This window comes from Vidua chalybeata, chromosome 13 (assembly GCF_026979565.1).
Source record: "Vidua chalybeata isolate OUT-0048 chromosome 13, bVidCha1 merged haplotype, whole genome shotgun sequence".
Taxonomy (NCBI): domain Eukaryota; kingdom Metazoa; phylum Chordata; class Aves; order Passeriformes; family Viduidae; genus Vidua; species Vidua chalybeata.
The window spans coordinates 672994-688499 of record NC_071542.1 but is presented as its reverse complement, the minus strand read 5'-3'; the positions used below and the strand labels follow the sequence as shown (position 1 = coordinate 688499).

Sequence of the window (15506 nt, the reverse complement as noted above, 5' to 3'; positions counted from 1 at the left end):
AATGCTGTCCTCTCCAAAGATTTATTTCTTTTGTTCACGTAAGCATCTGTTGATCACACTGATATATTATATACCACACTTTGGTCCGTTACAGGATTCTCTTACTCAGGCAAAGAGAGGCCATCTGCCATGGTCCATGTCTTTTTTTTTGCCTTCACAACACAGAGAGAATGCCTGGTTAGTCAGAGGCATAGAAAACGTGAACTGAACAATGTTTTTTTTTCAACTTATTTCTAGCACTGGCAGCAGAAACCAGCAAAAAATTGGATATGTGTCCATAATGGCACTTTACCAAGCGGGTCATTATATGGGATTTATAAGGTTGTATTGAAGGGAAGATAAGCTGAGGAAATTCATGAATTTAAAGGAGAGCAAATTCAGAACAGAGATTTCTTATCTCCAAAAGAAACAATCTGAAGATGTATAAAAACATAGGTGCAGAGCAAATGTTGAATAAGCTCCTATTTCTAGGATGTCTACTACATGCTCTAGTGTCAGAAAAAGCAGTGTGTACTTTGTATCAATGTAGACAAAAGCACAGTGGGAGGGGGAAGAAAAGGCGCTTGGGTACAGTGCATAAGGTGAGAAGTCAAAGAGAAATTGTGTTACAATAGCTGCTAGAACACAAACCAGAATAATTCATTACCTTCTGAAAACTATGGGAGAGGTCAGAGTCCAAGTTAGTGCTCAGCATGTGAAAGGAGAATCTGAGGGCACCAAGTCAGGTAGAGGACCTGATCCAGAGATTAAGTTATATAAAGCACTAGAAGATCACTTCCTCCCCAAATTAACCAATCATACATGTTATTTTCTGGACTTCAGATCTTTAGCAGATAAGCTGAAGGAAGCTGATAATATTGTTTTAAAGGCTAGGAAAGATAAAAGTTACTTTTCATCACAAAGGGACAGGCCACTGTTGTACAGAGTTCAAGATGTGTGTAGCAGTAATGACAGCTACATCAGGATCAGCGGTACCCGAGGGACTTTGCACAGCCTCAGTTAAAATTTATCAGAGATGACACCTGGTAGATCACTTTGCTGTGTTATTGATCGTAAGACAGGTTCACAGTTTGGTATACTGTATCCACTGAAGAAGGAAAAGGCTTTTCATCATCTTAAGTGGCAATTCAGGAAGGAGATGCTAATATAAGATATAATACTAATATAGGATAGAAGAAATAAATGGACTGAAGTTACTCTGTATAAGCTCTTAGAACCCTCTCAGCTCTCTAGACAGACATAGAATAATTATTCATTGTTACTGAGCTTGTTTGCATTATTTGGGAAACAATCTCTGCAAAAAGTGGGGCTGAATAAACTGACCCTATGTTTAAATGTGAACATGCTGATTTATGAATCACTGTTATTTATGAAGGAAATGCTATTAGCAATTCAGACTGCCTCAAACCCATTGCACCTGAGAACATTTCAGCTTCTAAAATTATTTCAGTTCACAAACTTTGTGACTATGATGTTCAAATCAAAATGACATCAGGCTACAAATTCATTTTCAGGTGGTCAAATGTCACAGAAAGTACAGGGTAGCATTATATATAATTTAATAAAATAGTGCAACACTCTTTAGCAATGATTGCTTACAAAATTAATGAAGTTGATCTGTGAGCAATTAAGGAAACTCCAGTTCCAATGGATCAGATCTTGTGGTTGGAGTACTGGAGTCTTAAAAATTATTACATGTTTATGAAAGGGCGAGTAATAAGGGCTCTCTCCTGTCTGACTCCCATTTCCATGAAACAGAAGAGCTCATATCTTTGAAATTACCTCTCCACCAGCTGAAAGGTTATGTAGGGAAGAAACTGGAAAAGACTGATTTCCTAAGAAACTCCATTACTATGATTACACAACAACCCATTAGAGTGTTATGGCAAAAATTATTTTATGCCTGGGGATCATGTTATCCTACAGAACCTTGTAGTAAAAGTCTCTTCATAATGTATTCCAAAAACCTTTTGATCCCTTGCAGAACTGACAGCCATTACCAGGAAATCTATTTACAGACCTATAAGTTATATATATGCTTATATGTTACTTAATATAGAATTGCTTTTCATTAGCAGCCCAAACAAACACTGGAGCAAAGTGCAGTTAAAGTTACAGTTAAAGAAAGTCAAATGGCTTCTCAAAGAAAATGAAGCTTTCTCTGTGCTGCATAGTCTTTTGTTTTATAATGTTAAATATTAGGCAGAAAAACCAACAAAAGTCCATTTGGTAGCACTCCCCATTTTAAAGATAATGTCAGTGTTGTGCAACTCCTTCAAAATTTACTGCACTAAAAGAAAACATTTTCCTCCTGGCCCTGAACTTTTGAAGAGCTGTAGAGAGGCTCTGATTGTGTAACTCAGTTATTTGAAATTGGAAAGCCAAGAAGAAATGCAGGATAGAACTTCTCACAGCAGAAATGGTCGTTATTCTGCGCGAGTTATCTGCTTATGCTTATCCAAGTCTGTTCCTGCTCTCCTGGTGACTGTAGCCTGTTCAGCATAATCTGTAAGGCAAAAGATCCATTTCATGATGGCAGAGCAGGCAATACAAACCCTGTGAAATACCAGTAGTCAGGCTGCTGCTCAGTTCCATCTTTGACACTGATACTCCACTAAACCTTTCAGCAGGAACCATTTCTAGAGCTGCAGAACCTGAAATAACAAGAAGATACTGCTGGTTTCGGTCCCCAAATTAAAGCCACAACCAATTTTTAGCACTTTTTAGTGCCCCTCTATGTGAGTTTCTGTACCATTTGAAAACTTTTTTTCTGTGCACATTGAAAGAGACTGTTTTCAAATTATCCTCTCAATGTAAGTAATATTTAATCTAAAACTTCTGTGCAGACAAACAATGGGCTGTAAAAATCTGGGTGTTTTTTACGAGGGCTGCATCACTTGAATTTATGTTGTACATTCTCCATCACAGAGTTTGCTGCCATTCAGATATTTTGACCTGCTTTGAAGATTCTAGGAGAGTGGCTCTTTTGAGAGGATTATTGTTTGCCGTCACCGTTGCCATATTGACAACTCAGCTAAGATGCATTTATTTCAAAAAAAGCTGTTTCTAACTCTCATAGCTGTGAAAATTTATCATGGAAAGGTGACATGACCTGCCACTGACTCAGTGACGTGAATCTCTGAAACATTTCTTTTCAGAATTTTGTGCTAGCTGCTCAGGGAAGATATACTGGTGAGACGTAATGATGAAAATGTATACATTGTATTTCAAAAGCATTTAGAAGCACAAATCCCAATGATTTGGGAATAATTTTTTTCACCTAAATTATCAAAGCACTTGGAAAAAAAAAATCTAATTAGGTGTTTTTCTGCTGATAATTCTAATCTAAGTATCCAGGTGATATCACTTCCAAATAATCCAAACCTCTCTCTCTTAGGCATTTCCTTTAAGTTTCCAATTTCCCACTGTGGCTGTATGCTCTCTTTAGAATAATACCTCACACTGTCCTGGAGTGCTGGTAGGCATGGAATAATCAATTAAATGGCCCTACAAATGTTTAAACTTGTGTTTGTTTGACTTAAACCAGTAGTACAGGACCAGCGCACAGCAGCAGCGGCAGAAGTAAGCTTGGTTTACCTTGCTGCACACCTTGGAGCCTACAGTTCAGAACCCCTCAAGGCTAACCTGAGTCCTGCTGGAACAGCCTCTCCTGAAGCTGCTGCTGGCTGAGAAATGGACTTAGCAACAGGAAAAACTGCAGATGATAATAAGCCTCAAACAACTGTGTTACCTGCATTTGTGTGCAGAACATACAGCTGCTGTGTATTAACATTAAATGGATTCTAGAGATCCACCAGAGATTGATAAAGTAAAAAATAACTTCTCCACCAAGAAATTATGAAAAATAATCAGACAGTGGAGGAAATCATTACTGTCTTAATGTTTGCAGAGTGCTCAGACACTATAACAGGTCCTATAAAAGACCACTTAACTGTACACTTAAGATCTTTGTAACTTCTAACTGCGCAAACGTCTATACTTAAGTGTTATTTTTCTGTATCATTCTGCTGAGTAAAACAGAAGCAGGTATCTGAATGACAAATGCTTTTTGCTTGTTCTCTTACGGGCCCAAACACCAGAAAACTTAATTCCAATTTCTGATATGAAAGCTAAGAACCCCCACCACAGAGTTACTTCTAGTAGAAAGAAGTTCTCCGTTTTTAGAAAGAAAAATAGAAACTAAGAGGGGGTAATGACATTGAGTGAGTTTTGAGGTAAAGTTTTAACTAAAAATTAATTCAGAATCATATGTAACTATTTGTTCTTAAAAGTTTTGCTCCTCTTTATCAATTTATTCTCGCTTTATTACGACTGCATGTTACAGAAACATCCTATAACGAGGAGATCTTTGGACAGTAACTTTAAAATAAAAGTTGCAGTAATAGCTTTATATTTGGTAGTTGCTACTTTGGTTGTGTGAGTACAAGGTTATACATCACACTACTTGCCTATTATTTTTTGAGTTTTTGAAACCTATAGATCAATTAATTGAATGATGCATCAAGAACAAATGTGCAGCAAAACATTAATATTCAAAACATTGGAAAAAAACAATGTCTTTACCTTTTGTAAGCAAAACTATCACTCCTCCCTGCAGGTCTTGTGACTTTGCAAGTTTTACTTTTTTCACAACAAAACCAAAACCCAGTTGTGGTCACTTAGGGACTCTATTCTCTTGCTGGAAACACATTACTGTCAGCACTGGAACTGCAGATAGACCTTATCTTTAGATATGCTTAGAGCAGGCCTGCTATTTACATTTGCCTCATTCACTGAATACTCATTTAAGTAACTTTACCCACTTTAAAACCTCATGCTTGCTTCTTTTGAGTGACAGAAGTATAAATTTTGGCACTGCAAAACCTTCTATCAATTATCTCTGCCTTTTGGTACACGCACCTCGTAAGCAAATATATTTGCAACTCTCAGCAGTTGTTGTGGTTGAAGAGCAAATAACAGCATGGAGGCAAAATGAATTTGGTTAGCAAAACACTTTAATCACAGATGTTACAATTTTATCACTTACACCACTTCCCTGTCACATGGAAGGCATGATGTGGCCTGGGACAGACATTGTAGTGTTGCAGCTACGTGCATGGTTCTAGGGTGTTTTGGGCACATCCCCACACTTCTTGATGCTGAAGAGAAGGATTCCTGGATTCTGATGCAGACCCCCCCACCCCTCCACCCCCTTTTCTGTGCTGTTTACCTCTGAAGCTTCCTCAGCTACAGGACCTGCTGACTGTCCCCTGCAGACCGCCCCAGGGCTTCTGGTTTAGCTGTGCCATTGTCTGAGCTCACCATCAACTTCTTCGTCCTTCTGGCGGAGTCTGCACTGTTATTGAGGACACGTGGCTGATCTCTCTTCACCTACTCCAACACAGCAGCCAGTTAACCTTCCTAGGCTGCTCAGCATGGCTGGAAGCACCAGGAATCCTATCTGCATTACAGAAATTAAACATTTCCTTTCTGTCCTGTTACACATGAAGGTTATGCAGACATAAAGGGCCAAATGTGACATTCTGGTTATGTTAAAATAAAACACAGTCACCTCCCACCAAGGGGCTTCTCTGAAAATTCAACCATACTCCACTTCCAGATACCTCTCCCTCTAAATGAAGTAACTAAATGTTGTCCAAGTCACATCCACACTTACTAATCTTCCATTCACAGATGGCCACTGGGAGTTCACAGCTCATACTATCTTCCAATTGAAACAATATCCCACCATCAATACAGCCATGGGGAAGTGCTGTCTGTGCTCAACACACACTGACACTAACAGTTACTGCTCAGGACACATACACCCCTACTAAAGCTTGCTAGGCCAAGTTCAGGAAAAGTTTTAACTAGACATGGGCATAAAGTTGCTAACTGAAGTCTTCCTTAAGTAACATTTAAAGCAAAAATTGTTATTTTGTTGTACAACATATAGGTAAGTATTTTCTTTTTACTACACTGAAAATGGGCCAGGTGCTTGATTTAGCATTTAGAAATCGGGTGATATAGTACAAAATTAATCTTATTTTCTTGTCATTCTATTACTAAGTCAAAGTAAAAGGGAGGAAAGAATGTAAAAAGTGGCAAATATATTATTAGCTATACTGAGACTATGCTGAATTTACTTACTTGATACTGCATGCCAGCTGCAGCAATCAAAACAGGTGACTGATGTAAAAGCAAGGGAAAACCATGCAGAAGCACAAGTTTCACTTAAAGTCTCTATATAAATATAATATAGCCAGATCTTGTGTCTCACACAATTCCAAATTTAAGAGCAGAAAAACCTCCTAAAGGAACTTAAAGATAGATAAGACTTATTTCTAAGTACTCTGGATTTAAAAGACTGTAATCACGCTAGAGTAATCACACTATATTCTGAACCACACAGTTAAGCAAATGAAATTCAATTCAAAGTGGTGAGCCCAGCTGAACTCTTAGCTGGGCAACCTCTTTAAATGAGAGCTTTTACTCTAAGAATAGAGGGCAAGGTACTTTGACATACTTCTATCCTACCTTTATTTAACAAGTAGTTTGTTACTTTTCTCTGAGGATTTTCATTGATTTTATCTAGTAAAACTGTTCAGTTTAATAAACAGGACTCTGGGAAAGTTCTGCATCTCTTTAGAAATAAAATCCAGGAAATTACAGATTTAATACATGAGTAGTTTTCCTAGAGTGCTTTACATACTTAAATAGAGCACATCAAAGTACTGTTTCTTTCTACATTTGGGTTTGCCATTGACACTAAATTGGGAGGAGCTGTCAACTCCCTCAAGGACAGAGGCCCTGCAGAGACATTGACAAAAAGAGATGGGCAGTCACCAACCATATGACATGTAACAATGGCAAGTGCTGGATGCTGCAGCTGGGACAGGGCAATCCTGGTTGTGTGTATGGACTGGGGGGCAGGAGGCTGGAGAGCAGCTGTAGGAAGGGAGTTGGGGTCCATGGTACGCTGGGTATGAGCCAGCCGTGCCCTGGCACTCAGGAGGGTCAGTCATGTGGGGGCATCAGGCCCAACACCACCAGCCAGACCAGAGAGGGGATTGTCCTGCTCTGCTCTGCACTGGGGCAGTCTCCAGTCCTGTGGGCACTTTTGGGAACCTCAGTATAAGAAAGACATCAAGTTTAGAGGGGCTCCAGAGGAGTGCCATGAGGAAGTGAAGGCTCTGGAGAGGAAACCTTGAGTGGCTGAGAACAATTGGTTTGCTCAGCCTGGAGGAGACTGTTGTGGTCTTCAATATCTCTTCATTCTCATGAACACTGACAGAACTTGAGAAATGGCATGAAGCTGAGTCAGGGAGGTTTAGGTTGGATATCAGGAAAAAAATTTTCCACCCATTGTGGCTGGACACTGGAACAGGCTCCCCAGGAAAGTGGTCAGAGCACCAAGCCCTGCTTGAGCTCAAGAAGAGTTTGGACAACACTCTCAGGCACTTGGTGGGATTCTTGGGGTGTCCTGTTCAGGGCCAAGAGTTGGACTCAACGATCCTGATGGGTCCCTTCCAATTCAGCATATTCTACAATCTGTAGAAACCGTTTTCATTTTGGAAGAAAAGAGGCTTTCTTCAAATGCAGAATTCCATCAAATATAATTTCCTGCAATTCTGATGTGTACAGGGGATTACACAAAATGCAATGCTTTCTCACAGACAGTACAGTAAACTCTATTGCAACTACAAGACTCAGTAATATTACCAAAATGACGTCTATGTTTTGGAAGGGGCTTTGACTGCAAGATGTCCACTCTTCCAGACTTCTCAGCCCTGGAACGAAACAAACAGCTCCCTGAAGCATTAAACCTTACTTATGCTTGGTTTGCTTTAGTTGAACCAAGGTGAATAAGAGTCATAACAGTAGTATAACCATGAAGCAGGTCATCCTTTATGTCATTACATTCTCTTAACACGAAATTCCCAGTAACTATTCGATCACATCCTATTTCCCCATGTCCAAAAAAGCCAAAGAGGGGTACATTTGGAAAAAACTTCCTAAATGCATCTGCTTCCATATTCCTTTTGGTTTTGTAATGCCGATATCCTCTGCCAACACAGGCAAACATGAAGCCAATGGTGTTGTGCTCGGGGATGTTTGCTGCTTTGAGACGCTGCATGGCCGCTTCTGCTGTCCTCTCATCAGCCACATCCTGGTCTAGCAGGACTGTGGCACTCTGGATCTGGGGACCGCTGAAAGCCAACCCAACCACACCGCAGGCGTCACCAGGCTGGGCATGGTTACTGAAAGGCAACAGGCACCGAGTTAGAGAACATTCTGGGGGGACCACTTCTTACCTGAGCAAACTGCTGCTGTGCCAGACGTAAGTTCAATGCAGCTGACATTGCAGTGATTCTGATACCATCCAAAGTTAAAAAGCAAACCAGAGACTTCATATTTTAGCAATGTTTTTGTGTAGCAACCTTTCACAAGGAAAAACTTCCACATCCATTACTAGGTATTAACCATAAACTTGTTTCACTCATGCCAAACTCAGTAGTTTGTTTATGTCACAGCTCTGCAACTCCAACTAAAACATCAGTTAAACTTAAGCAAAGGCACTGAGGATTTATACACCGAAGCAGGGCAGCAGTCAGGAAAGGTTTCGGATTCACGTTGCTTTAAATTGGTTGGCCAGGACACACGAGGTTAAGTAGTTAGGTACTTAACCTTTATCTGCAGTGACTTTATTTAAGGTCAGCTCTCTCATCTGGGGCAATGGTGCTGCTGGCAAAATCAGATGCGAGAAAAACGTTGCTATTAGTATGGACTCCAGACCCCCAGTGGGACGAGAGGAGCTATGGGCATGGTTGCACTGTGCTCCACAGGACAGAGTGCCACGTCCTTCAGCAGCCACGGTGGATCAGGTGAGCTCCTGGGGCACAGCCTTGCTGTGTGTGCAGCTACTGCTCCGTGCTCTGAGCCAAACCGAGGCAGATACACAAACACAAGTTCACATCCTGGGCTCCGTCACAATGGGCGCTCATTACCTGCACTCCAGAGATGAAATGCTGACTGCAGTAAACACACAAAGGTATCTGAAGCTGGAAATCTCCTTTTCACTGGGTTTCTCCTAACTGAGTTTCCAGAATCCAAACTGTAACACAGCCATACCAAGCTTCCAGCTTTTCTGGCTACATGACAGTGTAGCAGTTGTGACATTCTTTCCCTTTAGGAAATTGTTATTTTACTACTGGTAAAGGGGATTTTCAGTATAACTTGAAGGCTATAGATCTGCAATGTTTCTCTCATGCTAAATCTTTTTCATCGTTTACTTGAAAAAATACCTACTTCTCAGAAGTCAGTGATGTAAAGCTCTCCACTTGTCCCCCAGCCAGGATGATACTTTTCTCATTCAATGGATTGACTATTTGATGAAGAAATCGAGTAGCTCCAGTCTTCCAGGAGTTGTAGCCAAACAGAAGAACAACACGGAGATCTGGGTTATTCTTCAGACCTACAAACAAAAGCCAACACCGATCCCCTTATTGTTAAATCCTGAACTCTGAAGCCCAACCATCCTAGCTTCTCCTCAAATAATACATCACACCTCGGCTTGAAACATAACTGAGGTAACGGGAAACCGATACTCGGGATAACTTCTCCTTAGTACTCCAGAGGGAGGAGCAGAGATGCACAGTCACCAGCTGGAGCCCCACAGAGGCTCTTGGAGCCAGTACAGAAGCTGCTGGTTCTACTCAGAACTCCAGACTGGCACTTCAGAGAGCAGCACCTCACAAAAGCCCACGTAAAAGAGAGAAAAATGACATACCTGCTTCAGCAAATTTGCTTTCATCAAAGACCCTGTTCTTCACATCTTTAGAAAAATGGAAGGTATGAATTTTCACCCCATCAATTTTGGGAAACAACAGAGCAAACCCAGCTTCGCCCTCTTCAATCTCTTGAGGCTGATTGCTACTTGAACCCATCGGGGTAACTACGGAGACAAAACGAAGGATCCTGCGTTCAGAGATTCTAGTACATTCTGTTACACTGACACGGGCAGAAAGAGGTAGCTCAGGACATCTAAAACATGACAATCTAATTCCGTAACAACTTATCTAATTGAAAACTAACTTTTTTTTGTTAATGTTTTGGAAAGATGAAACGCATGGTCCTGCTGGCTATCGATCACACTGAAGTCAGTTTTGACACGGAGACATGGATATATTTACACGTATCTCCCCAGTGACACCAAATGTAAAACATTAGGAAAACAAGAACAGTGCAGTACAAGCCTCCCAGCCACCTTCTGCAAGCACACAGACATACTCAAGTTTTTAAGGTGTCCTATAAGCATGTGATGACAGTATAAAGCAAAACTGACACAAAAATTGGGAGTGTATTATTAAAATATGGCAATGACAACAATCAAAATACCTTACTTACGATGTGGGAAGTGAATTTAAGGTGACAAACCATAAAAAAAACAACTTTCTAATGATAAAAGTGAAGCATGAGAAAAAGCCTGCCACAGGAGGCCGTGAATTTTCCAGTTACTGCATATGCCTCCTGCTAGACCATTTCAAACAGGTATATACCAGGATGCCCTCTACAGTTAGTCACAGTATGACTGAAATGCATACATAAATCCAAGCAACATTCAGTAAGTACATTAAGGTGCCAGGGAAAGCTGCCTGCCTAATTAAATCAACTCTTTTAATTACAATTGCAATACATGAAGTAAGCTCCACGTCACTTAGCAGTGACACTGTGAACGCCTGAAAATTGAAACCAGTGCTGAACGAGGAGGGAGATGACACCTTCAAGCTGACCTCTCAAAAACCCACACGTTTTGCTCCTACCTACAATCCCTGGGGTGACCAGTCCAAGAACCTGACATCGCTTTGGCAACAACCTTTCAAGCGCGAGTGCCGTTTCTTTACTGTTTCTTTTCCTGGCTGTTAAGATAGAAAGAAACCAATAAAACCATCAGACAGCAGTAGAAGTGTGCTCTCAGCAAATCCCACAGCCAATCCCGGCCTGTTTAAGCAATGCTGCCCGTCAGTGGCCGCCCTGGTAACAGCACGCTGGTCTGTGCTGCTCCCTGAGAGCTGCCGGCAGGCAAACACCCGGCGCTCTCCACGGAAGGGAAAGGAACCCGCCTGTGCACATTAACACAGGCCTGCCAGCTGCTTCGTACCACAAACGCGGCACTAGGCAGTCACGGTTTCTGCAAAGCATTTCCTGTCCACTGAAACCGGAACGCAGGAAATTCCCTTTCAGCTGACTATGCTCTACTCACAGCCCAGCATATCTTTACGTGGGAGTGAGTTAGGTCCAGGCTTTACCTTTCTTTTGCTCGTGACACTCCTCGTGCCCGCTGAACGTCTCTGCATCAGCGATGTAGAGCACGGTCTGGGGCAGCACGTGCACCTTCTGCAAAGACACGGGCGGAGGAGAACATAAGACAGGACTACAGTGAAAAAGCAACCCCGGCTGGGAAGAAAGGATGATGTCTGGCTCCAGATCAGAAGGCTGAAGGATAGCTTTATTAAAACTATACTATATTACATTAATATACTGTTTAAAGAGCAACTATCCTATTCTACATACATACTTCTTACTTACCTATCAGCTAACTACCAACCAACCAACTAACAAACTCATGACTGCCTGCGGAGAGCCCGAGCCACAGCTGGATCCCATTGGTCACTGACCCCAAACAGCCTTCCCCAGAATCCAACCCAGCAATCACTGCAGGTGAACAATCTCCATTCCACATGGGGAAAACAAAGATAAAGACTGTTTTCTCTTCTTCTTTCTGTGCGTCTCCTGAGAGACAGAATTATGTCTCTCTGTCCAGAGAACGTGAATGCCACAACAGGACGGATTGGAGGGAAAGTGGGGGCAGAAACCGAGGATAAATTGCTCCTGCTCCACCGCCAGCCCACACTGGTCCCCTCCCGGTCACCAGACTCCTGCCAGCCAACAGCTAACCTCTCATTAGCCTCAGAAGTGCCCAGAGGCAGGAAGCTGACCCAAAGCTCACAGAAGCAAGAACAGCTCAGCAGATTGGCCCGTGACTCTACTCCTTCTTTCAGCACTATCCAAACTCCTTGCATCCATGGTTGCTGGCGTCTACTGTTCACCAGCGCTGACGCTGCTAAACAGCGCAGACGTGCTTCGGGCCCATCTTGTCCCAGCTGATTTAACGCTGACCTGCTGAGGCCCGTCTACTGCTAAAGACCCTGACACGAATCTCTGTGTAGTGAAGACCCAGCACCGGGTTAATACGGGAAAGGAATCCCGCCAGAGAGAGAGAGAGAGAGAGAGAGAGAGAGAAGTCCCGCAGCGTTACTCGGTGTCTCCCAGCCACAGAGGGTTAACCTCTTAACAAGATTGCCGCGACGGACAGGCGCGCCCTGAACTGCAAATCCTCGTTGTTTCGGCCGGTGTATTCACACACAGCACTTTGTTTGTCGCCTGAGCCCGCGGCGCCCGCAGGCAGGCGCCGGCCCCGCGCCCCCTCACCTCCAGCTCGCGCGCCAGCGCCCGCACCAGCGCGTGGTTCTCGGCGGGGCCCGGCTCCAGCGCCGACACCCACGCGATGCGCTGCCGCGCCCGCAGCGTCCGCCGGGCGCACTCCCTCCACAGCCGGCACACGCTGCAACACAGCACGGACACGCCGCGTCAGCCGCGCCGCGCCCCCGCCGGCCAAGCGGAGCCGGCCGCCGCCCACCCCACCGCCCCGGCCCTTACCAGGCGGCGCGCAGCAGCGCCTTGGTGGGCAGGAAGCCGAGGACACGCTCCACCACCTCGGCGAGGTTGGCGAGGACGTAGCTGCCCTTGGCCGCGGATTCCATGGCCCCGCCGCCTCCCCGGCCCCGCCGCCCTGCGTCACCCGCGCGCGCCGCCGCGCCTGAGGCAGCTTCCGGTCAGCGCGAGCGGGCACACGCCGCTGCGCTGGCGCCGCCCAGCGGCGCGGAGGACCCGTGCCGCTCTCACCTCCCCACCCCTGTTCTTCCCTCGCGCCCCCGGGCCCCAGCACGGACACAGCGCTTCGTAAAATGCTTTTTATTCATAAACTTGATGCAAGTTTACAAATTATTGTACATTGCCAAGGAACTCTGCCAGAAGAAGTGGAACCCAAACCGAAGCGTGCGCCGCGGGGCGCAGGCCGCGGCCGCCCCCAGCCCCGCCGTGCCCGGGGCGTTTCTTTCGAGCTAAAAACTGGATCTAGAAGCAAATGCACAAGGACCCGCGGGCGCCTGATAGAGAAAAGAGCACAAGTTGATAGTCAACTAAAAAAAAAAAAACCCATAAAAACATGCTTCTGCACTTCTGAAAGTGCTTAATCCATGGAACACACCCTTCGCTCGGCGCCGAGGAGTGCACACGCCTATGGACTAGAACTACAACCAAAATAAGAGTCGATTCCGGTAAGGCAATGAAATTGTGTAAGTACACAGACCCAGACTCATCTCCTAATAAAGAAAGAACAGTTCCCATTAGTCTTTCAATAACAAAGCCACCGTCAAGACTATGGCAGCATTTTTACACCTCTGAAGTGGATGACATGTTTTTGTACTTTACTGTAGTTTTTATACAAAAATTTTTCATTCAAGGACTTTCATCTCAATTTGTGCCAATCACTTTATAAGTTCATTAGTTTAGAAATGATTGCAACAACCCGTTAATAAAATGGAACACCCAAAAAGGTTTTTAGTATTTTAAATAACTTCAAGCTTCATACTGTGGCTCTTCTTGTTAAGGAGCTTGAGCCAACAAGTAGCAGGAACAGCCCAGCAAGTTCTGATGCCCCAGTGGACGTGACTAGTTACAAGGTTTCATTGGCACAGCCTTGCTCTGCTTAAAACCAAAAAACCGAAACAAAATAAAAAAGAAAAAACCAAACAAAAAAAATTAAAATAATCTAAACAAAGAGCATCTTTTCCAATAAAAAGTTCATATTCTCATACAGCCATGAAAAATGTTTAATGACTTAACATACATGTGTTTTTCCTATATCATTAATTTGGAAAATACTACAAACGCTGTCATTTTAGACCAGAAAAACTACTGTGATTTGCAAGACCTGACATTTCCTAAAACAGTATTAAACAATGTATTAATAAACTTCTTGGCTTTAAATGAAACAATACAATGCAAGTCTCTGCAGTCTGCCTTTTGCAAAAAGTAAGAAATACACAGAAGTGTGTGAACAACTCACTCCTATTGTATGATCTTTAGTAAGTCAATAGCCTGCTGCAGGGAGAGTTTATGCTTTCAAATAAAAAAAGGGAGAAGGGAGGGCGTGGCCCAAATCTGCTCAATCCATAAGAACAAATATGGCAAAGGCCCAAACTGCTCAGTCCAGACACCTAAGAAGAGCGGAATGGTAAGGCTGTAACTTATACCGTACGTGTCAGTTGATAGATTATCCACTAACTTATCTAATAGCTAAAGTCCTCAGTACAGCTGTTATAGGGGCACTCATAGCTTGAGTCTGTGTGTTGGAAAACATAAAAAAGAGCTTGTTTTGTTGACATTGGTCCAGGTATACAACAGTCCTCAGCATTAGCCATCTTCTTTTGGAGGAGTGTACCAGCCTGTGGAGAACAGAGACACGTTAGGTACCAATGCTGCTGTGTGCAGACCATCCTACTCTTCACCTGTGGGAGATGGAAGCCTAACCTGGCTCAGTCCTTCCCTCTTAAAGCAGGCCAGCTCAGTGCCCTAAATGCGAGTAAGCCAGCAGTGCAAGACAAACCACGTGGCACACACCAGGATCTGACCTGGTATTTGGGTGTGCACACACGGGTTTCTACGGCAGCAGCTATCCCGAGCTGGACAAGTGGAACACCAACGAGAGGAACCTGCTGAAGGAGGGTTGTTCTAACCAAACTTCATAGACGAGAGGCAAAACCCTCAAGTCTTCAAGCTACTTAAAACACAGACATACAAACATGACTGCACTGGGACACTTATTTTGTGTACTGCAGAGTTAGGCATGCACGAGCAACTGCATGGTTCCAACGGAATGGTTTATCCTACTTCTGCAGATCTTACTGTAGGAATAAGCTCAGAACTGTCAGATGGATAACTGGTCTCCTGACATAATCTGGCACGTTTAGCAGCTGAATCATACCTGATCAGCTGTGTACTGCTTTTTCTAGAGACCTCCAGAGCGCCAGTCTGAATTCTCCCAGCCCCTCTTGTAACATTTCCTTTAAACGTGTGCACAGTGACTACAAGGCCTATTTGTGCTGTCCCAGAGAGCACGTAGCAGCTCTAAGCTTGAGACACCTTTCACAGCAGCACTGAGTACTGTGAATGCTTTGTGTACAGATCCTGAGGCAGGACTGATCACTTGTAGCACATAAAAGTAAACAGCCACGCTGGCTTTTGTAGCAAACAAAATGAGCAAAAGGGCTCAGTTAACGGCAAGATCAAAATACTGTAGAATTGGAGATGATGTTGAAGCCATTATCTTTGATCTTCCTCCCAAGAGTACAGGTGTTATGTTCCGTGTTAGCAGCAGGGAA

The 15506-nt window shown here is 43.6% G+C and overlaps 2 protein-coding genes across 8 annotated transcripts in view; both read right to left on the bottom strand.

Annotated features, from left to right (window-relative positions):
- Nucleotides 1-4997: 4997 nt before the first annotated feature.
- Nucleotides 4998-12931, bottom strand: FBXO22 (F-box protein 22). Of its 4 annotated transcripts, XR_008433089.1 has the most exons (8): nucleotides 12721-12931; nucleotides 12493-12625; nucleotides 11310-11397; nucleotides 10824-10919; nucleotides 9791-9955; nucleotides 9310-9475; nucleotides 8689-9033; nucleotides 8226-8261 (listed from the first exon to the last, which is right to left on the bottom strand). XR_008433089.1 is itself a non-coding variant. In XM_053954266.1 (7 exons), the coding sequence occupies exons 1-7, from the start codon at nucleotides 12822-12824 to the stop codon at nucleotides 7832-7834; spliced, it is 1182 nt and encodes a 393-aa protein (XP_053810241.1). In that variant the 5' UTR covers nucleotides 12825-12881; the 3' UTR covers nucleotides 4998-7831. The 4 variants fall into 4 exon arrangements, 3 of the variants coding, with proteins under 3 accessions (XP_053810241.1, XP_053810242.1, XP_053810243.1); XM_053954266.1 differs by lacking the exon at nucleotides 8689-9033 and having other exon boundaries at nucleotides 4998-8261; nucleotides 12721-12881; XM_053954268.1 differs by lacking the exon at nucleotides 8226-8261 and having other exon boundaries at nucleotides 8972-9008; nucleotides 12721-12889.
- Nucleotides 12932-13937: 1006 nt separating this feature from the next.
- Nucleotides 13938-15506, bottom strand: part of UBE2Q2 (ubiquitin conjugating enzyme E2 Q2) — a 45515-nt gene continuing 43946 nt past the window's right edge. For all 4 annotated transcript variants that reach the window (XM_053954264.1, XM_053954262.1, XM_053954263.1 and 1 more), the window contains one exon: nucleotides 13938-14570. In XM_053954264.1, the coding sequence (XP_053810239.1) occupies nucleotides 14539-14570 (32 nt within the window). In that variant the 3' untranslated portion in view covers nucleotides 13938-14538. The remainder of the gene's footprint in view (nucleotides 14571-15506) is intronic.